The following is a 27,639-nucleotide window of genomic DNA, read 5'->3' on the forward strand; positions in this document are numbered from 1 at the left end:
AATAATATGAAGGGTCAGGGCTCCCTTCCCAAGAAGAGCTGTTGAAGCAGAGTGTTCACAAAAGCAGGGTTTACTTCTTAAATAAACCCTTTAATAAAGAAAAGGACAGAGGATTTTCCCAATTAATCTTGTTCCAGAACTCTATCACATGTAAATCTTCAGTCTGTGTATAACATTTGGTACAGTGGAAAAAGGTCAATATAAAAATGCTGTTCTCTCATTCTTTAGCCACACTATGAGAAAAACACGGTTTATTATAACAGGAAATAATATTTTATTATAAAATCTGCATGTAAACAAGTAACCAATTAATTGAATAACAGTTAATGGAAGTGCAAATTAACTTAATAAAATGATATCTGTTCTGTATTTAAATATATATATAATTTGTTTTCTCCCATTCTACTGTGGTTCTACTCCACCCTCCCCACATTTAAGTTTAAAAAGATTTATCATTGCTTGCTTTGTACTAAAAAGAGTGTACGAGCCTGCGTACAAGTTGAAGTTTTGCTCTGCAAACGAGACAAGTCTATGGTGATATTATCCTTTCTTATCTTTGCATCTCTGGTATCCACAAGACAAGAAGATATAGAACATATGTACACAGTGGGCATGTCAAGCCTCGTATTTCAAGTTAGTTCATTTACTTGCACACACTGAAACTTAACCCATTTATCAATGAAGCACTGTGGTGTAACTTCCAGCCTTGCTTGAGCACCTTAAGGCATTAACGAGAGTCTCTGGAGCAGCCACGGCCGCTGTGCCCAGGGGATCCTCAGGGGACCAGGGGCTCGTCCATCCCTCCCTGAGGGCTCCTATAGCACGGACAAGTCGTGGCAAGACTTGGATTTTGCTTTGAAAGCCATCTTCTTGTTGTTCTTGGCCACAATCCTGCCGAGGAAGCGCTTGGCCTTCTTGCTGATGCTCTCCCTCCTCTTGGCGTTGGCCATCCTGCGTGCGTTGTCCTCCTTGCTGTCCTTGCGCAGCCGGATCTGCCGCACGATGCCCTCAAACAGGTCCTTCACGTTGTGGTGCAGAGCAGCCGACGTCTCGATGAACTTGCAGTCAAACACCACGGCACAGGCCCGGCCCTCTGCACAGACAGACAGACAGACAGGGAGGTCAGTGGAGAGGTTTTCATACACACTGTCAGCAGGACAGAACAGGAATTGGGTCTAAGTAAGCAAAGTGCCTTCAATGCCATGAAAGAGCTTTACTGCAAAATAAGAAAACCCAAATTTGCTCTTCATGGTTTTGCCACCTCACTGTCCTTGGTTTTGTTGTGCTGTGGTCAAAAATCTCATCTGATCAATGGATCTGAAAACATGGCAGCAATAGTCCTCCAGGCAGACTGTGCCTGTGTAAGAGCTAAAGCTGATTTAGGAGAGGCCCTGGGAAGTGTGCTTGTGGTTTGATGTGGAGCAGTGTGAGTCTCCTGCTTTTGTATTAAACTGACTTTGGGCAAAGACCCCCTACAGTACAGAAAGAAATGGGGCTTATTCTGGAAGCTCTTGAGCAATTCTGCACCTCTGCCTTGCTGCAACAAGTGAGTTCTCCACACCAACAGAAGTGGAGATGATACAGGCCACAAGGTCAAGTCATTGAACACATCAGTGGAGGTCACAAAGTTGTGCCCCACTGAATCTGACCAGGGCTGAATTTGAAATAAAAGATATTCAGTGTTCTGGACATAAGCACTTAACCCTGGAGCATTGCTTCAGCACAAATTTCCACAGTCAGCTGTGGTAAATAATGGCAGAGTTGTAAACTGAGGGAAGTACAGATGTCAGAACTAGGACAGGTCAACCATGCCCTGCCCCAGCCTGAAAAAGTAATCTCCTGATGAACTCCAGTCAATTCCCTGGGCAGGAATTTAAACACTGGGAGCTGGGCAAACCAGATAGGGAGAGATGGCTCATCATCAAGGCACCAATATTTCAGAGTATTCTTTCCAGTGGAAAACAAGAAAACTCACCCCAAAACAAAACTAAACCCAGCCAAAGGAAAAGCCTCAGAAAATGTTTAAATAAGCAGAATCAAGGCTGTGGTGTTGGCATTGGTTCCTGTGCCCCAGGTACCCAAATGCCAGCTGGAGCTGCCTGAGAGGATTCTATTCTCACTGACCACAGCTGAAGAACACAAAAAGATTTTTGGCTTGTGTGAGCCTGGTCCCAGCAGCCCAGCTCAGATGTGCTGGAGTCCCCTGCAGCAGAAAGGGCTGCACAGGCTGCAAGGGATTCCTGTCCTGAGGCTGCCTGGCTCTGTGACATGGCACTGTGTCCCCCGAAGAGCACAGCTCACAGGCTGTCACAGCTCAGGCTGTCACAGCTCACAGGCTGTCACAGCCCGAGCCTGGCAATGCTGCTGCACACACACCATACAGTTAAAGCCTGCCTTCAGTAGTCCTGTGCTGAAGCTGCAGCTCTGATGCATTTTCCTCTCCCACTGCAGCTCTGCACAGCCACACATCTCCCCCCACACCCATCCCCAGTGTTTTCTGTGGTACCAAGCCCTGCAGCACAGCCAGCTGGCTCCACTTCCCCAGTGATGCTCAAATCACACCTTTTCCTACATCAAACCCAGGCATTCCTACTGGCCACGATCCTGCACAGCCTTTGCTACTGCTTTAGACAGCACTTGGAAAATTCAGTGTCTCTTACCATCAACTGAGACCTCCCGGGACCTGACCAGGTCACTTTTATTTCCCACAAGGATTATAGGAATATCTTCTGTCTGCCTTGCTCTTCTCAGCTGGATTCTTAGCTCAGAAGCCTTCTCAAAACTAACTTTGTCTGTCACTGAGTAGACAATAATATAGGCATCTCCCATTTTCATGCAGTGGTTCTGGAGCCATTGGCTGTCATCCTGAAACAACAGACAAGAAATGGATTTATTCTGCTGAAAAATCTACTCAACACTGAGTGATCATTTATTACTGTAAGCACCTTAAAGATTCTTTTCTTAGCCTTATTATTAAAAGTCAGTAAAAGAAAGCCAATATCCCCAAAATTTCAAACATTTTGTTATTTACAATACAAAACAAAATAAATTTCTCTTGCTTCCAGAAAAAATATCGGGTCTGCATTTATCAGATTGACAATCTCTAATTTTACAGTAATTCCCTGGGCTGCTCATGCAAGATACCGATTATTCAAAGCATTAAGAGAGTCTCACTCGGCTCTGTTCAGGGTTTTAAACTGCCTGCCTAGCTACAAGAAATTAATTGCAGAGAGAACAAAAGGCAGTATGAATTCTAATTTTTTAATGTCACTTATCTGATTGAACAAATAGGCATAGTTGTTCCATTTCTATTTTTTTTTTTCCTTAAGAGAACTACAGACCAAGCCATGAAGCAAAAGCACGAGGAAAGAGCTGTAAGTACCTGCTCCCATATATCGAACACCACGAGAGACGCTTCTTCTCCATCAACTATAATTGACCTGTCGTATGTATTTCCTATGGAAAATCAAATAAAAAGAGTTCAGCAGAAGTTCTCCTCCTCCGTGCCTGCCGGTGTCCTTAGGGGAGGCTCCGAGCCGGGGTTCCCCGGCAGCCCCGAGCCCGCCGTGCCCTCACCGGCCTCCTCGGCGTCCGCGCAGTCCTCCACGCCGCCGAAGATGCGCGCCAGGCTGGTCTTGCCCACGCCGTGCTCGCCCAGCAGGATCACCTTGTAGAGGCTGCCGTCGGAGTCGCTGCCCGAGGAGATGACGGAGTCGGAGGAGTCGGAGGCCCAGCTCTGGCGGTGCTGCCCGCCGGGGCTGTACGAGGTGCAGCGCGCCAAGCCCGACAGCTCCTCGGGCGGCAGCGGCCGCAGGTCGCGCTCGTCCACGGGCATGCTGCGGCGGTGCAGGTGCTGCTGCGCCGCGAACGGCGTGCTGCCGCGCCGCTTGTCGCCGCGGTTCAGGGTCATGGGGCTGCGGGCAGGGCACGGCTGTCAGCGCCCGCTGCCCCGCACAGCCCGGTGCCGCACAGCCCAGAACCCCGCACAGCCCCAGATCCGCACAGCTCCGGACCCTGTCCCACACAGCCCCAGCTCTGCACAGCCACGGCTCCGCAGAGCCCAGAACCCCGCAGAGCCCCGGCTCCGCACAGCCCCAGATCCGGACAACCCTTGTCGCGCACAACCCCAGCTCCGCACAGCCCCTGTCCCGCACAGCCCAGAACCCCACAGAGCTCCGGACAGCTCCGGACCCTGTCCCGCACAGCCCGTGTCCTGGACAGCCCCGGCTCCGCACAGCCTCAGCTCCGGACAGCCCTTGTCGCGCACAACCCCAGCTCCGGACAGCCCCGGCCCCGCAGCCGCGCTTACCTCGGGGCGCTGCGCGGAGCGAGGGCGCGGTGAGAGTACGGTGAGAGTGCGGTGAGAGTACGGTGAGAGTGCGGTGAGGGATCGGAGAGGGATTCCCCGGTGGCTGCCGCGGGAGCTCCCCGAGCTCTGCTGCCGCCACCGCTCCCCGCTCCGCTCTTTATGTGCCGGCGGAGGCGCGGGGCCCTCCCCGCCGTGACGCTCGCCGGGCGCTCCGCCAGCGCATCCTCGGCAGCGCCGCCGCCCCCGCGGGCTCCGCCGCGCTGTGCGGGGGCGGCGGCGGCGCGGGGAGCCCGCGAGGAGGCGGGAGCCCCCCGGGGGTGGGGGGAGGCACGATCGGGTCCGCCGCGCTGTCAGCGCGGGGGTCCCGCCCGTCGGCGCGGCTCGGCCGGCAGCGAGCGGGGGGGAGGCGAGAGCCGGGCCCGGAGCGCGGCTGGGCAAAGCCTGGGGCTGCCGGGCTCGGCCCTGCCCTGCCCTACCCTGCCGGCCGGTGCTCCCCTCCCGCTGCCCCGGGGGCGTGCCCGCAGCATTTGCTCTGTGTGTCCCTTGTTTCCGCTGCCCCGGTGCAATGCCCGCAGCATTTGCTGTGTGTGTCCCTTGTTTCAGGTACCCCCTGTGCCATGCCCTCAGCATTTGCTGTGTGTGTCCCTTGTTTCCTCTGCCCCGGCACAATGCCCGCAGCATTTGCTGTGTGTGTCCTTTGTTTCCGCTGCCCCGGCGCAATGCCCGCAGCATTTGCTGTGTGTGTCCCTCGTTTCCCCTCCCAGCGGGTGTGAGAGCGCACGGAGCGCACGGGGAGCCTCCCTCGGCTGTGTCACGGCTGGGAGCGGGGGATGCTCCGGCAGTGTTAATGGAAATACCCATTGCACCCTTGGCATCCCTGCGCCGGCTCTCCCCGGCGCTCGGAGCGCTGCCCGTGCGGGGCTCACACGCACACACGTGCGGGGTGAGCGGTCCGAGAGGCCATAAAGGTCAAATTCTCCTCTCGCTTTCACCTGAGCAGCAAAGCGGGACAGAGAAAGTCTTATCTCATGAGCGGCACAGTCATGCGCATGTGACCGGGCGAAGAAAGGACTCAGCAGATAACTGTGCCCGTCCCTGCGCGGCTCACCCGGCGCCGTGTATACAGCCTGATGTTTACCTAGCAACCGAGACGTGTCAGACATTGTGCGGCCAAAATAGCCCCGGCCTCTGCTCCCGAAAGATTACAGCAGAGCGGGAAAATCCCGGTGCCTGCGGACGGCCACGGCTGCCATCAAACCCGTGTCAGCTTCAGGGCTCCAAACCAGCGGCAGAAACAAGGTTAAAGAAGGCAAGAGGCAGGGAGGTGATGGAAACCAAGTCAGGGATGTAGGGAATAAAGTAAGGGAAAGAAAACTCTGTGGGTTTGGGCTAAGTGGGTGAATATCCCGTTATTTTCAGGAGCCAGTTATAATTCTCCAGTCCACACTTTTGGGGTGGTTTTGGCCGCTTCACGCTGATGAACTGCAGTCGGGAGTGTTAACGGGGTAGTTAAAGATCATCAAGGGCTTGCAGCAAGTTGTCCCTGCCTGTCTCACAAAACGGCAACCAAAACAGCCTTGTCAGCTCAAACAGACAGAGTGTGGTGGCAAAACGTGCGTGCCTCAGCTGACTGAGCTGGGTTAGAAACCCCTGGCTGGCATTTGGAACCATATGTTAAATAAATTATGGGTAGCACTGGAACTACACTGTGGATACTTCAGTGGGACAAACTGGAATCTGCCAAGCCACCTTGATCATTAATCAGACAATTAATTATGTAAATGCACTTCTAGATATGGCTGGTCTTCAGATGGCTTCCTTAAAATTTGGGGGTTTTCTGTCTAACATTATCACCTGAAACTATTCTCAGGGACTTTTCATGTCTTTTGCACCAGACTTTGTTGGATACCTTTGCTGTGTGTCAGCACTTTAGAAGTTGGCATATGAGGTGGGGGTGTTTTTAATTGTTTTCTGTGTGAAGAGAAATCTGAGAAGCAACAGAACCAAAGAGACAGTGCCACTTCTGTGCCACACAGAGCACTATTGGCCTGGAAACACACAAAAAATGGGGATTTCATTGGCACAACTCAAAGAAGCTGTATTTTGCTTTATAGGCTGAAAAGGTAATCTCCTGTAATCCTGTAAAAGTAATCAAGCTTTCTGCTGATGAGAATTATGAGTATTTTGATGATGTAAATGTGAGATAGACCATTTGCAGGAAAACTGTCAGGAAAGGCATATGCCAAAGTGATGAATAAAACCTTGAGAGGACTGTGTTTCAGCAGGAAAAGGGACTGAAAATAAAGTTAGACCCAGTAGAAATCCTACAGAAAATTCAGGATTCCATGGCAAACACTGGGGTATTTTGCCAGCACCCAGGTACAAGTAATGAATTAAAGGTTATAGAACAGCCCCATGGTCACAGGATCCTGCCCAGGACCTGGCACTGGGTTCTTGCAGTGTCCTTTACTGGAAAGTGAGATGGGCTGGGGCTGTGCTTGTTCCTGGAGGGATGAGCAGCACGGTGCCAAGGCTGCTCCTGCTCCCTCTGGGGCATCACAGGGGCACCAGCTGGGGCACCTCCTCTGATCTCTGTGGGTCCATCTATTCTGTGAAGCTGGAAGGAATTACCTGATAATTCAGGCTAATCACTTGAGAAACAGAACATATCTCTTCACATAGCATGTAGTTACTGGTAATTATTACTGTATTTTCCCTATTTGCTGGTAATTATTATAATTATTGTATTTCAATGTACACCTTACTGTGGCACCCCCCCTAATTTCAGTGGGGTGCATATGAGCCCACAGGCTTCAAATGGTGATTTTCCAGTTTCTTTGAAGGACTTTTGGATCATCTCCTTCTCACCTGCCCTCCATTTCCACTTCTGCCTGACCATGATTCTAACAGATACATGAACTGGAATTTATTTCTATTTAAAAGAGATTTTCATGCCTTGCTTTTTCTACCTTTATTTCCTATTCTTCTATTTTGTACTTTTCTCTAAAAAATGGATTACTTTTTTTTTTCAGTTTCATTTCATCTGCATTATTTTAATTTTCCTCATTTCGTAGACTTTCCACTTAAGGTGCCTTGTTTTGCATCTCACTGTTGTAGTACACCCAGTTTCTTTTTTTCTGTTATCTCTTTCCTGTTGTATTATTTATCTGTTTCTTTTCCCTCTCACTACTCCTCAAGCTTTTGAGAAGTGCCAGTGTTCATTTCTAGTGCAAAAGTACGTTTCATCATCTGGAAAATGTAAAACATGCAGTTTGATCCTGTTTTTCCAGGCATGTCTTCCTGGGGTAACAAAGCCAAAGTTCCTTTATTTTGTATTAGGTGCAGGGGGAATTTCATGGTCTAAATGACAAGCACAGACTTTGCAGGGGGTGCAGTGATAAACTAAGTTAAACTAAATTAAACTTAACTAAACCAAGCATGTAAAAACCTAACACATAACGCTGTCCCCTTTGAATTTTCAGGTTAAAAGAGAAAAATTTGGGGGTTGCATGAACTTTGTGTGATTCTTCCTCATCAGTGTTTGTTCAAGGTCAAATGCCATATTATAAACAGCATTTCTATTTTTACATCAAATTAATATTATTACTTTTGGGGTTGCTGCTGCCTTACATCAAAAGTCTTTCACAACTGATTGGGAGCAACAGGAATATTTTGAGCAGTCCAAAGGCTGGATCAGCAGCAGTGAGGTTTGGGGCTCAGCATTGCTCTCAGTGTGGCTCTACACTGAAGTTGGGGGTTTCTCTCCTCCTTACCTTTCAACTCATCTGCCCTGCTCAAGTCTAATTAATCAGCCATCGTGTGGGTGAAGTTATTTCTATACAAATGGTAGAGATACCCACAAGGGTCTGTTCTTGCCAATTTACATGAAGCATTACTCCTGCAGAAGTGTGAGCCTGGCTGCCTCCCAAATACCTGGACTGAAAAAGAAATAGCACATTTATTATTATTTTTATTACAGAACTGACAAACTCAGGCCACTGGGAGGAGAGACAGAGGCAGCAGCATGAAATATATTGGGGTTTTAGCCTAAGCAAGAGAGATAGGGATACAGGGAAATGAAAAACCACCTTTTTTTCCTTATCCTACAAAAAGCAGGATATAGTGCAAACAGGGTATCAAGTTTTCCTCACCACCACCCTTAAAATCAGAGATTAGTGTGAGCTGAACAGCCCTGGGCTAACTGGCTGGGTTTGTATTAGACCTTTTCACATGAGGCCTATTTATATTCCATCCATTGTCTGGCAGTTAATGTATGGGGTAAAAGCAGAGGCTCTGAACTGTGCCATCACCAGCAGAGGTGGAGCTCTCAGCCCTGCACAAGCTGCTCCGTGGGGAGGTGACAAATGTCCCATCCACGCTGTCCCTGCCTTGGGATGTGCTGAGGGAAGGCAGCACAGCCCTTCAGCCAGGGCCAAGCTTTCCCTCAGAATTACCCTTGGATTTAATGGCAGGTAATATTTTGGATTGAGTAGTGGTAGCCATGAATTGGGGCTGAAACAATAATGTGAGAAATATGAGCTTTGGAGTCAAGAGAAATCGATACAGCTTAGAAAGACCACACAGAGTGCCAAGGGGGAAATGCAGGCAGAAACCCAACTAAATCCATTGTTATAGCTACACAAATAATAAGCCTTTGGTGGCTGCTGTGTTTCCTCTCAGGCCCAGACCAGAAATTCCAAAGATCACTGCAAAAGAATGGAGAAGTTTTTTGCATTTTCAGGTAGAGAATGACAAAACAGGCACGCTTTAAGTCCATGGCTCATGATGTAAGGCAATGACCTGTCCTTCTTAAAATCTTGCAAAGGGGTGCAAAAAATAACTTGGGTCAAGAGTAACTGGAAATGTGGTTCATCTTTCAGGTGCTCGGAATTTCTCACGGCTCTGAGTAAGCCACAGAGCTTCCAGCCCTGGTGAGCTGGTGCCCAGGTGAATCACGGCTGCGGAAAAAGCGCTCGCGCAAGGGGCAGCTCCAGTTTCACTGTGCCCACGGAGTTCCTCCTCTCCCTTCCCACAGGCTGTCAGTAAACCCTGATACACCTTGGGGTATGCTTGGGAAAGCGTTCTGTGTCAGTTTAACGCAAAGCCCCACTTTATTTCAGTTTTTCAGCCCCGGGTTTCCCTCTCAGCTCCAGCTGGGGGAGGCAGAGCTGGGATCCCCCGGGCTCACAGCACCCACTGGGTGAGCTCAGCTCCTGCCCCTATTGCATTTCAATGCAGAGTAAAAGCAGAGCATGACCTAAGACATTTCCATAACTGCTTTCTTTAATCACCCCCAATTCCTCTTATTCATGCTGACCCTGTCATAGCCAATGTGTGTGGCATGCATCATCCCCTGTGACTGTAAATATCCTCTTACAATTCCTGCAACATGTATTCTCCTTGGGGGGGGGGGGGGATGTCAGAGCCCCTTCACGAGAAATATCTGGAATTCAAAGACCATGAAAAGGTTTCTGAATTTACAGACAGTTGGTTTAGGGAGGGGGAAAAGTAAATGTCTGTCTGTCTGTCTGTCTGTCTGTCTTACAGGAATTGCCTAGTGCTAAGGGAGCAAACTGAGAAGGGAAGATTTACTGTGTGCCAGCAATAGCTCCTGGCAAGAGGAATGGGTCTATTTACAATAACAAATTACAGGAGCCATCCTGGGTCAGACTCAGCTTACAGCCACTTTCCAGCAGCTGTCTGTGGCAGATATCTAAAGAAGAATGGACAATAAGGACATGGTAAACACAATTAAAGCTCCACACACACAACCACCAGAGGCTCTTGATGGAGGAGTTTTCTGCATTTTTTCCTAATTGTTTTTTAACACGTGGATTTTCAATACCCTGTAGCACTCTAATTTAGTGTATGGTGAAGCAGAAAATAAGATTTCCTTCATGCCTCCTTCACACCTACAGTGGTTTTACACCTTTCTGCAGTAGTTTTCTCTTGTGGCTTAGGAACCTGGGGTTCCTCACTCCATGTCTAAACATGAATCCCTACCTGTCCTTCCCTATCTTAACTAAGACATCTCTTTGGACAGAAAATACAGATTAGAAACGTGGATTATTCAAACTACATGTTCCCATGGACTCTCATTGTAGATAATGAGAATTTCTGCTTTCTTTGTTAATCCCAAGAATTCCTCAGCTGAGCACCGAGTAACATTTTTACAGACCTACTTCTATTTTATTGAGGAGCTAAGCATTTAATTGGTAGGAAATTGGGTAAAATCAGCCTAAAGTCACCCTTGCTAACCCAATATAAAATCAGCCTAAAGTCACCCTTGCTAACCCAATAACTCATTTCTCCATACACCTGCAGGACAGACTCTTCAAAAGTTGCCTGTTAGCCGCTCTGAAAATCTGGACAGAGTTGTCATAATGCAGGAATTCCCATGAAAGTGACAGGTGGAGGAGGAAAAGTCTCCCTGGGCTGCAAACCCTTGGTGGTGTTCAGAGGGAGCACCCAAGAGATTTCCAGCACTCAGAGCCACGAGGATGCTGAGAAAGGACACAGGGCAGGAGCACAGCTGAGAGTGTTTGTGGCGATCCAGAGTGAAACTTCAGCTGTGCTGCCCTCTTCTGTGTACCAGATAACAAAAGGGGACAAGGAAATGTTCAATGTATCTTTTTTTACACAAATGCCTCCAGTCCTGTGTCCAAATGCGCATTGCAAAGGCTGAGAACCCCTGCAGGTGGTGTGAGCTCCTGCTGGGGACCTGGGGGGACAGAAGCAAACAGAGCTGCCCCTGCTTTGGGCGACAAAGCTTGGTCTTGTCCCCCTTGAGGGGAAACCCCAAAATAAACCTTGAAACAGGGACAAAACCTCACAGTCACAGGGGAGACTTAGGCATTTGGATTGGAAAAGCTTTGTGCTTCTTTATAAGCCAGAGCAGAATTTGTGGTGTCTTTTCCTGTGGTGGGTGGAATCACCCGTGCAAAGTGTGTGGGAATTTGGATGTGAGAGATATTATCATTTCTTCCAGGAAAAACTCCTGGAATTCGTCCAGTTGGAATGTGCTGAGTTTGGCAAATTCCACATTTGCATCATAGCAGTAAAAGGAATCTCTGCTTCTTTTGGATGTCACATTTCCTGCTTTGCCTCTGCTGCTGCACAAGACATTTTGGTAAAAACCTCCACAGTTCTAATTGTAGAGTTGTACTAGAATGAAAAGAATTCTCTCTCTCTTTTTTTTTTTTTTTTAAATTGTCAAATTTATTTCTGATTATATTCTCGAGAAATCATGTAATTATTATAATCACAATATGCTTCATTATCCACCACTGTCTCAAAAAAATGTAAAATGGTCAGTGTTTAGGCTCTTGATTAAATACAATGAGAGCAAGCATGAGCTAGACTGGGGTAAGAGAATGGTATGAAGTGTGTTTCTTACATAAAGGGCAGTATATATATATATTTATATATATTTTTATATATTTGTATATGTATATAAATATATAGGGAGTAGACTTGAAAAATGTTACAGTGTGAAAGCAACTGCAGATCTTAATTTGAAAGCCAGCCCTAACTAGATAAATCTGAATCCAAATCCAGTGCTAGAAATCTGTCAGTCCTAGAGACAAAACTGCAAAATCCTGATGGGCATCAATGACATCCTGCACCCAAACCAGCTCCAGTGAAGCAGGTAGGAAATATTTATTTCTATTTATTTCCCTGTCCATCTTCCCAGAGGCAAATCCCCACAATTAGGGAATGGCAGCACACTGGAGTCTGCCAATGCCCTGGGAAAGTGCAGGGAGGGATTGCTCAGCTCCCAGCCTCGGGTTTCCAGTCAGGGTTTTTTTGACAGGCACATGACAGTGTAAACCTTTGGGCTTTAGGCCCACCTCATTTCCCAAGTCATCCAAGCTTCTCATATTCAGGGAAAGACTCAGTGATCGTCCCATTCTGTGGTTCCAATGGAATTCAGCACACTGCTTGCTTTTCATGGCATTTTTCCCTGTCACAGTTTTGGAGATGAGATCAGGATCAGGCCCCAACATTCTTCTCCCTCCTCTACCCTTACTCACAGCAGTAATTACCATGAATCAGGCAAATGTTGCCTTGGCATCAGACTCTCACGTTAAAAACACCGAGTGCGTGTCAGTCAGGCTCTGCCTGCTCGTGCACCCCCAGCCGTGGCATGAAATGCTCTTTATTCAACAATTCCTGTCATAAAAAAAAATATGACATGCACAGAAAATTGCTCTGCTGCAAAGCCTTTCTTTCACACTCAGCCCTTTCCTTCATATCTTTACAAGGGTTATAAATTTGCATCACTCACTCCTGTGTTCAAGCACACCAGCTCCACCAGGATCACTCAGATGAATCTACAGCCTTCTAAGGTAACAGCAGCACGTAGCTAGGCAACAAAAAAGAATATAGTATTTTTCAGGAAGGAGGATTTTTCTAGGTGATGTCATACAGATGCAGTGCTTTTTTGCCATATAAGAAGAAAATGGTTCATTGGAGAAATGAGTCTGTCATCGTGGCACCATCAGGCCATGTTGATGTATAGGCTTCCCTGTGACAGAAAATAACAATGCATTCTATGCTGCTCCTATTTATTCTTCCATATCTATTACATATTGGTGAGGTTTTTCTACAAAGACTAAAGCCACAAACGATTTTATGGCAGATTTAATTAACCATCACCCAGATTAAAATGGAATGCTTCAATAATTACCAAGTCAGCCGAAATAAATTGCATCTTGGTTCAGCTGAAATTGGGTCAAGAAAGAAAGAAAGAAAGAAAGAAAGAAAGAAAGAAAGAAAGAAAGAAAGAAAGAAAGAAAGAAAGAAAGAAAGAAAGAAAGAAAGAAAGAAAGAAAGAAAGAAAGAAAGAAAGAAAGAAAGAAAGAAAGAAAGAAAGAAAGAAAGAAAGAAAGAAAGAAAGAAAGAAAGAAAGAAAGAAAGAAAGAAAGAAAGAAAGAAAGAAAGAAAGAAAGAAAGAAAGAAAGAAAGAAAGAAAGAAAGAAAGAAAGAAAGAAAGAAAGAAAGAAAGAAAGAAAGAAAGAAAGAAAGAAAGAAAGAAAGAAAGAAAGAAAAGAAAGAAAGAAAGAAAGAAAGAAAAGGTTTTATGAATGGAAAAGACATCCTGTTAAAAGAACAGTCCATCAGTGTATGTAGGGATGTAGGGGCAGAGCTGCTGTGGGTGATGTACACTGATTTTTTGAAGGGATTTGATCAAGTCCAAGCAGAAAAGCTGATATAGTGCAGCAGGATCCTGCCTTGGATCCGGGATGAGGGCGATGAGCCCGGCCTAGGGGTGGGCAGAGGTGCCAAGGCAGTGTCTGTGCCATGGCAGTGTCTGTGCCCGGGCAGTGCCTGTGCCATGGCAGTGCCTGTGCCCGGGCAGTGCCTGTGCCCGGGCAGTGTCTGTGCCCGGGCAGTGTCTGTGCCAGGGCAGTGTCTGTGCCCGGGCAGTGTCTGTGCCAGGGCAGTGCCTGTGCCCGGGCAGTGTCTGTGCCCGGGCAGTGTCTGTGCCATGGCAGTGTCTGTGCCCGGGCAGTGTCTGTGCCAGGGCAGTGTCTGTGCCCGGGCAGTGTCTGTGCCATGGCAGTGTCTGTGCCATGGCAGTGCCTGTGCCAAGGCAGTGTCTGTGCCAGGGCAGTGTCTGTGCCCGGGCAGTGCCTGTGCCATGGCAGTGTCTGTGCCCGGGCAGTGTCTGTGCCCGGGCAGTGTCTGTGCCATGGCAGTGTCTGTGCCCGGGCAGTGTCTGTGCCAGGGCAGTGTCTGTGCCAGGGCAGTGTCTGTGCCATGGGCAGTGCCTGTGCCAGGGCAGTGTCTGTGCCATGGGCAGTGTCTGTGCCAGGGCATTGTCTGTGCCATGGCAGTGTCTGTGCCAGGGCAGTGTCTGTGCCAGGGCAGTGTCTGTGCCATGGGCAGTGTCTGTGCCATGGCAGTGTCTGTGCCCGGGCAGTGCCTGTGCCAGGGCAGTGTCTGTGCCATGGGCAGTGTCTGTGCCATGGCAGTGTCTGTGCCAGGGCAGTGCCTGTGCCAGGGCAGTGTCTGTGCCATGGGCAGTGCCTGTGCCAGGGCAGTGTCTGTGCCATGGGCAGTGTCTGTGCCAGGGCATTGTCTGTGCCATGGCAGTGTCTGTGCCAGGGCAGTGTCTGTGCCAGGGCAGTGTCTGTGCCATGGGCAGTGTCTGTGCCATGGCAGTGTCTGTGCCCGGGCAGTGCCTGTGCCAGGGCAGTGTCTGTGCCATGGGCAGTGTCTGTGCCAGGGCAGTGCCTGTGCCAGGGCAGGGTCTGTGCCCGGGCAGTGCCTGTGCCATGGCAGTGTCTGTGCCAGGGCAGTGTCTGTGCCATGGGCAGTGTCTGTGCCAGGGCAGTGTCTGTGCCCGGGCAGTGTCTGTGCCATGGCAGTGTCTGTGCCAGGGCAGGGTCTGTGCCCGGGCAGTGTCTGTGCCATAGGCAGTGTCTGTGCCAGGGCATTGTCTGTGCCATGGCAGTGTCTGTGCCCGGGCAGTGTCTGTGCCCGGGCAGTGCCTGTGCCATGGCAGTGCCTGTGCCAAGGCAGTGTCTGTGCCATGGGCAGTGTCTGTGCCAGGGCAGTGTCTGTGCCCGGGCAGTGCCTGTGCCAGGGCAGTGCCTGTGCCAGGGCAGTGTCTGTGCCCGGGCAGTGTCTGTGCCAGGGCAGTGTCTGTGCCAGGGCAGTGTCTGTGCCATGGCAGTGTCTGTGCCCGGGCAGTGTCTGTGCCAGGGCAGTGTCTGTGCCATGGGCAGTGCCTGTGCCAGGGCAGTGTCTGTGCCATGGCAGTGTCTGTGCCATGGGCAGTGCCTGTGCCAGGGCAGGGTCTGTGCCATGGCAGTGCCTGTGCCAGGGCAGTGCCTGTGCCAGGGCAGTGTCTGTGCCAGGGCAGGGTCTGTGCCCGGGCAGTGTCTGTGCCATGGCAGTGCCTGTGCCAGGGCAGTGTCTGTGCCAGGGCAGTGCCTGTGCCAGGGCAGTGTCTGTGCCCGGGCAGTACCTGTGCCAGGGCAGGGTCTGTGCCCGGGCAGTGTCTGTGCCAGGGCAGTGTCTGTGCCCGGGCAGTGTCTGTGCCAGGGCAGTGTCTGTGCCAGGGCAGGGTCTGTGCCCGGCCTGGCCGTGCCCTGCAGGAGCTGCGAGGGCCGGACCCGCTCGGCGCTGCCGAACCTGCGGCTCCACCTGCCGGGAACCCGGCCCGCCCGGGGACCATCCCCGTCCCCATTTCCCCACCCCCTTCCCGTTTCCCCACATTGCCTGTTCTCCACCTGCCGCGGACCCTGGCCCGCCTGAGGACCCATTCCCATTTCCCAATTCCCATTCCCATGCCCATTTCCCCATCCCCACCCCCATTTCCCCATCCCCATTTCCCCATCCCCATTTTCCCATGCCCATTTCCCCATCCCCGTCCCCATTTCCCATCCCCTGCTCTCGGCTGTCCGGCTGTGCTCTCTCTCTTGGTGCGGTCACACGGCGAGCCCGCGGCGCTGCCCAGCGGGGTTTGCCAGGCTGGGCTGGCCCGGAGAGCGGCGGGGAGCCCGAACAAATCCCGGCCCGGAGAGCCCCGAGAGCTGCGGGGAGCCCGGCCCGATCCGCCCCGATCCCAGCCCGGAGTACCCGCGCTGTGCGGGCTCTGCCATCCCGATGCCATCCCGATCCCATCCCCATCCATCCCGATCCCATCCCGATCCAATCCCGATCCCACCCCGATCCCATCCCGATCCAATCCCGATCCCAGCCCGATCCCATCCCCATCCTCATCCCATCCCATCCCGATCCCATCCCCATCCCACCCCGATCCATCCCGATCCATCCCGATCCCATCCCGATCCAATCCCGATCCCAGCCCGATCCCATCCCGATCCATCCCGGAGCCCCTGCGCTGTTCCGGCTCTGCCACCCCGATCTATCCCGATCCATCCCGATCCCATCCCGATCCCATCCCCATCCCACCCCGATCCCAGCCCGATCCCACCCCGATCCCATCCCGCAGCCCCCGCGCTGTTCCGGCTCTGCCATCCCGATCCCGTCCCGATCCCATCCCCATCCTCATCCCATCCCATCCCGATCCCATCCCCATCCCACCCCGATCCATCCCGATCCATCCCCATCCCATCCCCATCCCATCCCCATCCCATCCCCATCCCATCCCCATCCCATCCCATCCCCATCCCATCCCCATCCCGTCCCCATCCCACCCCGATCCCGTCCCCATCCCATCCCGATCCATCCCGATCCCATCCCGCAGCCCCCGCGCTGTTCCGGCTCTGCCACCCCGATCTATCCCGATCTATCCCGATCCATCCCGATCCCACCCCGATCCATCCCGCAGCCCCCGCGCTGTTCCGGCTCTGCCATCCCGAGCTCCCTGCGGGCTCCTTGCCCAGCGCTGTTCCCGGGGCGGAGCCGCCCGCGGCTCATCGGGGCTGTTCCATCGCAGCCTCGGCAGCTCTCCGCTCCCTGGCATCCTGTGTGTTTGTGTGCTCCAGAGCCCGCTCTGTGCGCTGCCTTTCATTCTCCCCAGCTGGAGCCAGGCGCGGTTTGAGGCTCGCCCATGCCGGGATTGCCCAGGGAGCCACGCCAGCCCGAGGGAAAACACAATTCCTTTGCAGCAGGGAAAGAAAGACTCGAGCAGGACTAAGAGGCTGAAGCTGCAGGGCAGCAGAATGTCAGAGGAAGGTGCACCGGCTTCTCAACACCCCCAGCAAAATTCCTGCGGTTTTAAGGATTAGCAGAATATATTGCAATAATATATTGCATTACCTGATGTGTACAGAATTTGCATCCAAGTTGCAGTGTTTATTTATCCAGCCATAAAATGCAGAAAACCAGTTAATTGTGTGACTTGGTACCTGCATAGGTACTTCTGTGCAGCCAAGGGCTTAAACTCCAGATGAACTGAACTGTGTGCACCCAAATGGCACATGCACTTAAAGGAAGGCAGGTATGACTGAAATTAAAGTGGATACAATGTTTATTTTTTGGTTGAAAAAATAAATTCACTCTCTTGTTTTACTAGGGATGGCCCAATATTGTCCTTATAAACAAAGGTAAATGTGACAAAACTTCATCACTTGTATGCTAAAAATATAATCCGGAGTATGACGTCAGTTAAAGGTCTTAAATTTTCAGCATCAGACCTAAAATGGTAAGTGGAAAGGGGAAGAAAATTTTTAAACAACAGCTCCTGTTTCAAAAAACCCAGTTTTTGTCATTACTAAGAAGCATTACTAAAGAATTTGACAGGCTCTTTACAGTGTCGACTTATGTTTCAAAAAACCCAGCGCATAAATGTGTTGTTATGAAAATAAGTCAGTACAAATTTGAAGAGAAAGAATTCATGTGACTCAGCCCTAATTATTTTCTTTCTGCCTAAAAAGCAATTGCTTGGTTTTTTTTTTTTTTTTTTTAAGTTGGCTGCACTGTTAGTGAAACAGGTTTCTGATTTTCAGTAATAAAACCTAGTTTTGTTGTATAAAAACTGTGACTTGCATTAAAAGGGAAAAAGAATGGAATCTGTTGGCATTGATTGTTTCTCTGTGCAAGCATTTCAGATTACGTGGATGATTTATTTGTCACTTTGCAGGGGAAATAAAAAGTATTTTGCTGCTTAGATACCTCCATAATCCTCAGGCAGAGCATGTGCCAGCTCTCCCATTAGCAAAGTGGGAAAATGAAGCTTTAAGGGTTAAGGAAGCTCCTGACAACCTCCTGAGGTTATTCCAGTCAAAGCACATCTGATGGGAACTCAGATGGAGCTAATTTGGGTAGATTAAGGGGGAAAGTGCTGTGACAAGCCCCATCTCCAAGTTACACCACAATGACGGCCAGGCCAGCTCCAGAGGGTTGGCAGGGATGCCCCACCAGTCCCTCGGCTCAGCAGGGACACGGCTGTGCCCAAACCCTGGGGGCACTGCACTCAGAGCTGCCCAGGGGGCTTTGGCAGCCTGAAACCTGGGCTTTGTGGGGTTTATCAGTGGCTGTCCCTCCTGCTGCCGTGTGTGACCCTCCCCAGCGGGGCAGCAGTGCCCTGCAGCAGCACGGGGCACTCGGGGTGCCACGGCCCAGGCAGGGCGGGCACGGGCCAGGCTGGGGCTGTGCCCACCCAGAACCTGCCCTGCAGGGAGGGAGGAGGGCAGGGACTGCTCAGCACAGGTGATGGAGCTCACTGTCCCTGCCAGGTGTCGGGGTCTCTCACTGCTCAGAGTGACCCCAAGAAAAATTGGAAAGTCTCTTTTCCCAGCCCAGAGCTTGAAGAAGCAGTCAGGGCTCTTCGCTTCTCAGTCTCAAGGTTGTTTATTGTTCCTCATCTATAAAATTCTTTCTCCTGCCCTGCCCAGGTCCATCCAGCAGGACAGTTCCAGGCACTCTGCCTGCCCCCAGGGCAGTGTTATGGCTTTATACTAAAAACTACGTGTGCAATGTTTACAATTACTTCCCAATCCCTATCACCTGTGTTAGACAGTGAGCTTCTACTCTAAACCAATCTGTAAGTGTCACCATCACAGCAGAAGATGGAGGCCAAGAAGAAGAAGAAGAAGAAAGGCTGGACATGCCCAGATCCCTCCATCCTGACTCCTGAACCCCCATACCAAAAACCCCAAAATCGACTTTTCCACTCTGTGATAACTTCAGTATCATTCTACCTAAACTGTTGTGGCTTGCTGATCTTCATGTAAGGTTGGTAATTTGCTCCATGGGTCATAATCAAACCCACAGGTGTTCTGGGCTCTGTGCCAGGGTCTCTGAGCCCCTGGCAGGGTCCTGGCCACCCTGGACAGACAGAGGGATGCTCTGGGTTCCCACAAAGGGGAAGGACAGAGCCCCGTGTGAGGGCAGTGGCAGCTCAGGCAGGTGAGGCACAACCCTGCCACCTCTCTCTCTCTCTTCCCAAAGGTCCCTGGCAGCAGCTGCTCCTCATTCCAGGTCATATTTTTTCCACAAATTTAGTGAAAATTACCCTCTGGCCTGTTCTCTCCCTCCTGCACTGCTCTGGAAGCAGAGTCTGTCTGAGCTCCTGTTCCAGAACCTCGCTGAGGGAAGGGGCTGCAGTGAGGGGCTGCAAGGCAACAAACCCATGAGACAGCTGGGGAGAGACCCCGAGCAGTGGTGGAATGAAACTGGGAGAGCAGTGTTCCATCCATCCTAACTACCAGGATGTCTTCATCACTGCAGACAGTGCTGCTCCTCAGATCCACAAAAGAAAAGTTAAGGAATGGAGATAACTTGTGTGCAGCAGGATGCAAAAGCTCTTCAGAGATAGGACATAATAAATGTATGAGTTGATAATAAGAGATAGGTAAAAAGGTCTCAGAGCGTGACAGAACATCTTCTGCAGCTACTGAAGTGTGTTGGACAAAATGAGGGCTCTCTGCTATTTGTGCATTTTGTAAAAATTCCCTGTATTTTTAGCATCTTGTGGAATGAAAATTTTATGTGCTATTAAATGTTGCTGGCAAATGGCTGTTAGACCAGCAAACTCAAACACACCTCAACTTTCCCTGCTTTGGTTCTCTTTGCTGTTACTTAGTAACATCAGAGAGATTTTACTACAAACTTTTCTTTCGCCTATGGAAAAACGTTGACTCTGCCACTCCTTCAGTCTGTATTTATGCCAAAGAGTGCATTTGGTAAAGGAAGGGAAAGTGGTGCAGTTGTCTGCTTGACAGGCCAAAGGGAAATGCTTTTAACAGCTATAAAAAACAATTGTAAAACACAGAGTTTATAAATCAAATCTCCGGAGAGAGATCTTTATCCAAGCCCTCCATTGACACAGACACATCACTCCTGAGCATGGCCAGAATACTGAAATACTTTCATTAATTAACATATAGCTTTCATTAATTAACATTGCCAGCGAGTGGCACGCGCTGCTCCAGCCCAGGGCCACCAGCAGCAATGCCATGCAAGGGTGCAGCTCTTCCATGGATGCTCAGCTGCATCCTTGGACACAGAGCTGCTGAGCTGCTTCCCTGGCACTGCTGAAGCTGAGGGGCTGCAGCAGGCTCAGACACTGGGGCAGCACTGGGGGATCCTGGCCCTCCTGAGGGGTGAGCGCTCAGACACAGCCCAGAGCAGGGACAGCACACACAGCAGCCCTGGGAGCACACTGGGAATGGGGTGTTGGGGAAGATTAAACAAGAAAGCCTTATAAATATGATTTTCTGGCAAAAGACTTTGAGAATATAGAAACTATAAACGAGATTGAAATGAAAGCAAGCTTTGAGATACCTCAGTTATTGAACAACTGGAAAACAATGGCATGGCCAGCTGAAGGTGATCCCCTTTTGATGGAACAACACGCTCTGCTTGCAGACAGGCCCAAGGGTCAGAGCAGACCCTACAGCTTGGCAGAAGGGGCCCAAAGAGGAGTTTTTAGGGTTTAAAATGTAACACAGTGTGGTAATGTAGTGATTCTTACAGGCTGTATGTAAATGCTATAGGATTTGTATCTTGTACTAGATTGGTTAGTGAGAATCAGAATATTCAACACAGAAGAAGATTTATGGTATTGTAATAGGAACTTTGCGTTCTTGCGTCTCTCACCCTCTCTCCCCCTCTCTTCTCTCAGGCCTGCTCTGAGCTGTGTCTGGCAGCTCCCAGCAGGGCCCTGCACCCAGGCCCTGTGCAATGAACCCCAAATCCCAGCAGGGCCCTGCACCCAGGCCCTGTGCAATAAACCCCAAATCCCAGCAGGGCCCTGCACCCAGGCCCTGTGCAATGAACCCCAAATCCCAGCAGGGCCCTGCACCCAGGCCCTGTGCAATAAACCCCAAATTCCACGACCTGGCTGCAGAGATCTCTCGTGTCCGTCCATCCCAACAGTGCTACCCCCCAACACTCCTACAATGGGGAATGCCATCCAGCTGCTCTGGAAGCACATTGGGAATGGGGAATGCCATCTCCAGCTGGCCTGGGGAGCTCCTGCCTACCCACTGGGAATGGGGAATGCCATCCAGCTGCCCTGGAAGGCTCTGCCCAGAGCTCAGGAATGCACAGCAGATGTCTGCTCCTGGCATTTGTCCTGGACTTAAACGAGGCTGTTTGTATTCCACACAGCTGCTCATCCTTTCTCATGGAATGTGTCCTATTACAAAGCATTCCAGAGGCTAAATTTAGGGGTGGAGTTTTGGAATAATAAAACATCCGAAACAAAATATTTCTAACAAATTAGTGTTTTGTTCTCCCACTTTGTCTCCATGTAATAGGAACAGGTAATGATCCTCAAAAGCAGGGAGGAAGGTTTTCACCAGCACTGGGGGTACATTATCAGCAATGCAGAGCTGAAGGAACCTGCACAGGAGGGCCTGGGGCCTTCAGCAAAGCCACTGTGGTTGGTTCTGTGGTAAATACAACACCAACATCACTCAAACAAACACACCAGATCTAAACCAACCAAATTCTCCATCCCTAAACAGCAGAGTCAGAACCCTGCTTTGAGAGCCCACAGCAGATCCTCCGTACTGAAAAGTCATCCCCCACTCATTAACAATAAACACAAACCATCAAACACCTTCTGTTGCTTCTCTGAGAAGGTAAATGGTGCAAAGTCCCTCCCCAGGGCTGCTGGGCACAGTATGCTTCACGAGGCAAGTGCCAACATCCCAATAAATTATTTCACATTAGTATTATGTAGTGGTGAAAGCCAAGCAGAGCTTCAGCAAAGCACCATTTACTGATCCCTCCTCTGTTTGGAGTGCAGGTTGAAGCAATCTGTTGGCAGCTTAATCATCCTCCTGTTTTCCTCCTGGCACATACCTGCATTTCCTTCTTCCCCAAAATCTGGGGGCAAAATTTATTTTCTTTGTAAAAAGCCACCAAAAACCAGAAAGGAAAATCAAACCAGCCAAGCGTGGTGCCCGGGAGCTGCCTGCAGACATCACCATGGCTGGAGCTTCATCTGTGCTGCAACTGCTGGCAGTGTCAGAGCTCATCAGTTCAGTGATTCAAGAGAGGCACAGCAAAGCTGGGCCTTCTGTTCCTTGCCCAACACTAATATTACATAAATGCTGTCTTTATTTGCAGTTTCATTCATAATCCCAGCAGTGCTGCCCATTCAAAGGCTGCTGAGCCAAGTGAGCTCAGCAGGGTTGGTTTCCTGCAGCCCTGTGCAGAGGGAGGCTCAGCTCTGGCTTTTCCCTCTCCTGCTTTGCTGGGTGACTTTGGACTCACACTTGGAGCACTGGGCTGGACTGGACTGCCAGGCTGAGCTTTGCACAATGTCTATGAGCTTCACCCCTTCCAAACAGCACCTGAGACCCTCCCAGGGAAAATGCTACTGGAGTACAAAGCAATGCCATCAAACTGCTGAGCACAACCTATGTTTATAGGAAGTGTACCTCTTATTTTCCAGATAACTGATGGCAAAGAAGGCTACATTGCAATGGGTGTATGTGTTGGGACCCAGGACATCCCTCTGGCTGCCCTGGGTGATTCCAGGCCCTGACAAGGGGCTCAGAGACCCTGGCACAGAGTCACAAACACCAGTGCCTTCCATTTTAACCCATGGAAACAATTCCCAACTTTGTGTGAAGATTTACGAGCCACAATAGTTTGAGCAGAATGACAGTGAATTTATCACAGGGTGAAAAAGTAGAATTTTGGGGTTTTAGAATGGGGGTTCAGGAGGCAAGATGGAGGAATCTGGGCATGTTCCGTCTTTCTCCTTCTTGGCCTCCATCTTCTGCAGTCATGGTGACACTTCAGGATTGGTTTAGAGTAGAGACAGACTGTCTAACATAGGTGATAGGTATGGGAAAATTAGCCAACACCACCCCAAGGGCAGTCACTGTGCCACAACCTGGACAGATCTCAGCAGGTCAGAGAAAGAATGGAACAGATAAGAGAAAATAAACAACCTTGGAAAGCAGAACCAACGAATCTCAACTTCTTCTTCAGTCACAGGGCTGGGTAAAAAGAGACTTTCTGATACCTCAGGAGCCATTTCAACCACAGAAACCTGAGATGTATGTACCAAAATACCCAACAGGATTTCCCGACAGGTTTCCATGTGGTCCAGGACAAGACACATCCTTCACAAAAATTTAAATGAATTCTTAATGAGTCTGCCAAAGACAACAGTTTAGTGAATGCCACAGTTCCCAAACCAGAAGCACAGGCTGGGTTTTAGCATTAAATCTCAAAGCATTTAGAGAAAAACTTGTCCTTTAGCTGTCAAACACTGCCAGGACAATCTTTCAGCAGAGCCTGCTGGGCTGTTCATACTGAGAACTGGTAATGACTCCTGTATTGCAGGTGCACAGATAAAAGCTCCTTCAAAGATACTGCATTTCCTACCACTATGAAGTAGTAATTAAAAATAAATCAGGTCTAAAGAGCCCTCCACATCTGGCTAATCAAAGGTGAGATAATTAAAGCCAGACACATGATTTGGAAGTGAGGACACTTACTGCTAAATGTCCTCCAGCTTTGCACACATCAGCTTGTACAACTTGTGATGTTTGAAAGTAAAACTGTATTAACAGTCTGAAACTGTTGGAGGAATATAAAGATTTTAACTAAAAGTTACCTTGGTGTACTTGTAAAGTCCAGTGTGCAAAATCCACTTCTAAAGTGCAGCTTATAACTTATTTTTAGTAGTGAGAAACCAGTTAAAAATAGGTTGAAAAAATATCTTTAATGGAAAATTCTACCCATGCAATGACTCATACAATTAAAAAGTCAATTTTTATTGTATTTTTGTAGCTGTCTGTAAGCATAGTATTTTTTTAAAGAGCAAAGAAACATTTCCTCAAGAGAATTTAAGTGATTTTATTTTACTCACAGTTTCATGTAAATTGTAACATCACCACTTATATACAAAATTAGTTGAGTAGATCAGAACAGCAATGATTTCCTCGGCAGGCAATCACGACCGAGCAGACAAACACTGATTCACCACTTCCAGCAGGTGAGAGTTTTCCAAAGCAGCTGCCACCCTCTCCTTATCAGCAAGCTGTTTGTTAACTGCAGGAAAAACCCAGAGCAAACATCAGGACAGAGGCACTGGGTGTGCTGAGGCTGAGTGAGCACAGCTCAGGGTGCTGCAGGGCTGGGGATGCCCAGGGCACCCCGGGCTCTGTCTCTGCCACAGCTGCTCCTCAGGTGGGACACAAGAAATCCCCTTTTCCTCCCCTTTTCCACGTGCTCAGGCACAGAATCAGTGACTGACTGAGAGCACAGCCTGAGGAGGTGTTTAAAGAACACTGCAGCCCAATCTCAGTGACACTCCGTGTTCCTGCTGTGCAGCATCCCCCAGGATCTGGTGCAGAAAGTCCCAGACATGGAGCAGATGCTCTGCAGCTGTGGGAACCTCTCTCCTCGCTAATTTTCAAGATTAAAACAAATATGAAGACCACACAAGAGAGGACTAAAAGCCTTACCTGCGTGCTCAGAGGCATGTGTTCCTGGAGTTATGTGAACATCCAGCTGAAACAGCAGCACACAAGAAACAGGGGACGAGTTCAACAAAATATTGGCAGATTAAGTTCAAACAAATAAAAATGAAATAGTAACAAAAAGCAAGGAGAAGGGACATTCTTGCCACTATCAGTTAGTCAATATAACAGAATAAAATAAAAGTCTAAAATTGCAGAGTATTCTGCATTTGCAGGTGTCTAAGCTGCTCCAGAAAGGGTGAGAGCTGCCCTCCTGCCTGGCACAGAGCATGCAGTGATTGCCCTCAGCCCCCCCTGGCCATGACAACAGCCCCAGAACCCCAAGAGCCCCAGAACTGTGTGCTGGTATTTCACCCACTGCCCTCTCTGCTTCCTGCAGGGTCCCTCACACGAAAATAAACAAAGCTCTAGTTAATTTTCACTGCAAGCTTGGTTTTTTCCCCATTTTTTTTTTTAATGTTTCCAAACACCTCCCCCACTTCTGCTTTGATCCCCACCTTGAACCTCTCGGGCAGCGAGCGGAGCAGTTTGACCTTGATGGAGAGGCCGATGAGCGTGGCCATGCTGCAGTGAGGGATGGTGGGCGTGAACTCCACCGACACCGTGCTCTGGGCATCGTCCACCTGCGGGGACACCGCTGTCACCCCACAGCGCCCAGCCCGCAGGGCACCGCGCACTGGCACCTGTGCTGGGTACTACTGGAAATGCAGCTAAACACTATGCAAAATACTATGAATACATTTAAATATTATAAAATATTATGTATCATTAATATGGAAATACTATGTTAAATATATATAATATTATACATATTATAATATAAACATTAAAATTATAACCATTCTAAATATATTAAAATATTATATATTTAAATAATATAATATAATATAATATAATATAATATAATATAATATAATATAATATAATATATTTTAACATGTATAATGTAACATAATTAATATATATTATTTAATATATATTAAATAGGTTCAATATTTATCTAATTATTATATTTATTAGTTATAATATTTAATTTATTAAACATTAATATTACATTAAAATATATTAATATATTAATATTATTAATAATTTATTCTTTATAGTATTTAATATTTATGATTATTATATTTATTATTATACTTAGAATAAATAATCAAATAATATGTATTATTATGTATTATTTATTATCTAAAAAATATTGTGTTATATATTATTCAATATGACCATATTTAGATATATTATTCAAATATTATTTAAACATTATATATTTAAATATATTATATAATTATTAAAATTACAACTATTCTAAATATATTTAAATATATTTATATATAAATATATTTTATATATTTAAATATTATATTATATGTTATTTAATATATATAATGTAACATAATTAATATATATTATTTTATATATATTGAATAGTTTTAACATGACATACATTATTATATTTATTATTATACTTAATATAAATTAACAAACAATATGTATTAATTATTATTTATTATTTAATATCTAATTAATATTGTGCTATATATTATTAAATATTATATTTAAATATTGTATTATTTAAGTGTTTAATTATTATTTATTATTTAAACATTATATATTTAAAATATAATTATTTAAATTATAACTATTCTAAATATATTAACATATTTTATATTTAAATATATTATATATTATTTAATATATATAATGTAACATAATTAGTATATATTATTTAATATATATTGAATAGTTTTAACATATTATACATATTATATTTATTATTATACTTAATATAAATTAACAAATAATATGTATTAATCATTATTTAATATCTAATTAATATTGTATCCCATATTATTAAATATTATAATATTTAGATATTGTATTGTTTAATTTTAAATTTTTCATTTAATTATTAATATAATATAATATAATATAATATAATATAATATAATATAATATAATATAATATAATATAATATAATATAATATAATATAATATAATATCGGCCGGCTGAGGCAGCACATCCCGGCGGGATCTCACTTTCACTCGCATTTGCTCGACGACGTTCAGTTCCTCCAGGGTGAGCGGGTGCTCGGGGTCATTGATGGAGCGGATGAGATGTGCGCGTTAAGGAAAGCGGCGCTGCCCGCCGGCCCTGCCCGGCCCTGCCCTGCCCTACCCGGTCCTGCCCGGCCCGGTTCTGCCCTGCCCGGCCCTGCCCTGCCCGGCCCTGCCCTGCCCGGCCCTGCCCTGCCCGGTCCTGCCCGGCCCGGTTCTGCCCTGCCCTGCCCGGCCCTGCCCTGCCCGGTCCTGCCCGGCCCGGTTCTGCCCTGCCCGGCCCGGCCCTGCCCTGCCCGGTCCTGCCCGGCCCGGTTCTGCCCTGCCCGGCCCTGCCCTGCCCGGTCCTGCCCGGCCCGGTTCTGCCCTGCCCTGCCCGGTCCTGCCCGACCCGGTTCTGCCCTGCCCGGTCCTGCCCGGCCCGGTTCTGCCCTGCCCGGTCCTGCCCGGCCCGGTCCTGCCCGGCCCGGCCCTGCCCTGCCCGGCCCTGCCCGCCGCTCCCGCAGGATATCGAAGATCTCCCGGTCGTCGATGGCGTCGGGCAGCTCATCGTCCTCCTCGCGGGCGGTCACGGGGCGCTCCCCGGAGCGGCGGTAGATGAGCGGGTTCGCGTTCTCCAGCGGAGCCGCGCCCGGGCCCGGGCCCACCATGGCGGCACCGACACCGGCACCGCCACCGGAACCAGCCCGGAGCGGGATCGGCGCCGCACCGGGGCGGGAGCGGGGCGGGAGCGGGGCGGGCAGGACCCGGGGTTGGGCGGGCCCGGCTCCTCGGGCGTGTCCTGGGGCTCTTGGGCTTCCCCGGAGCCCGGCTCGGCCGCAGCGCCGGGCTGGAAGCGAATGGAGTCGGCGGCGCAATGTCCGGCGCTGCCGACGATGCTCCGATGCAATTGTTTATCTCATCTG

The 27,639-nt window shown here is 48.6% G+C and overlaps 2 protein-coding genes across 2 annotated transcripts; both read right to left on the reverse strand.

Moving 5' to 3' along the window:
- Positions 1-250: 250 nt before the first annotated feature.
- RRAD (RRAD, Ras related glycolysis inhibitor and calcium channel regulator) lies at positions 251-4,370 on the reverse strand. The gene is made up of 5 exons (XM_059481387.1): positions 4,310-4,370; positions 3,577-3,914; positions 3,383-3,456; positions 2,661-2,865; positions 251-1,093 (listed from the first exon to the last, which is right to left on the reverse strand). Exons 2-5 carry the CDS (start codon positions 3,908-3,910, stop codon positions 816-818), a joined length of 891 nt encoding a protein of 296 aa, XP_059337370.1. The 5' UTR covers positions 3,911-3,914; positions 4,310-4,370; the 3' UTR covers positions 251-815.
- Positions 4,371-24,027: 19,657 nt separating this feature from the next.
- On the reverse strand, positions 24,028-27,430 carry CIAO2B (cytosolic iron-sulfur assembly component 2B). Its single transcript, XM_059481491.1, has 5 exons — positions 27,244-27,430; positions 26,717-26,794; positions 25,176-25,301; positions 24,664-24,709; positions 24,028-24,247 (listed from the first exon to the last, which is right to left on the reverse strand). Exons 1-5 carry the CDS (start codon positions 27,382-27,384, stop codon positions 24,150-24,152), a joined length of 489 nt encoding a protein of 162 aa, XP_059337474.1. The 5' UTR covers positions 27,385-27,430; the 3' UTR covers positions 24,028-24,149.
- Positions 27,431-27,639: the final 209 nt, after the last annotated feature.

The sequence above is a fragment of the Ammospiza nelsoni genome, chromosome 13, assembly GCF_027579445.1.
Source record: "Ammospiza nelsoni isolate bAmmNel1 chromosome 13, bAmmNel1.pri, whole genome shotgun sequence".
In the NCBI taxonomy this organism is placed as follows: Eukaryota; Metazoa; Chordata; class Aves; order Passeriformes; family Passerellidae; genus Ammospiza; species Ammospiza nelsoni.

Bases quoted from the DNA above. Each gene is read 5' to 3' on its own strand.
- RRAD (XM_059481387.1), bottom strand. From the start codon at position 3,910: ATGACCCTGAACCGCGGCGACAAGCGGCGCGGCAGCACGCCGTTCGCG. The intron at 2,866-3,382 runs GTACTTACAGCT...CTGTTGTTTCAG, and splicing joins TGTTCGATATATGGGAGCAG to GATGACAGCCAATGGCTCCA. The intron at 1,094-2,660 runs GTAAGAGACACT...CTGTCTGTGCAG, and splicing joins CCGGGAGGTCTCAGTTGATG to AGGGCCGGGCCTGTGCCGTG.
- CIAO2B (XM_059481491.1), bottom strand. From the start codon at position 27,384: ATGGTGGGCCCGGGCCCGGGCGCGGCTCCGCTGGAGAACGCGAACCCG. The intron at 26,795-27,243 runs ATCCTGCGGGAG...TAACGCGCACAT, and splicing joins ACGACCGGGAGATCTTCGAT to CTCATCCGCTCCATCAATGA. The intron at 24,248-24,663 runs GTAAGGCTTTTA...TTTTTCCTGCAG, and splicing joins ACATGCCTCTGAGCACGCAG to TTAACAAACAGCTTGCTGAT.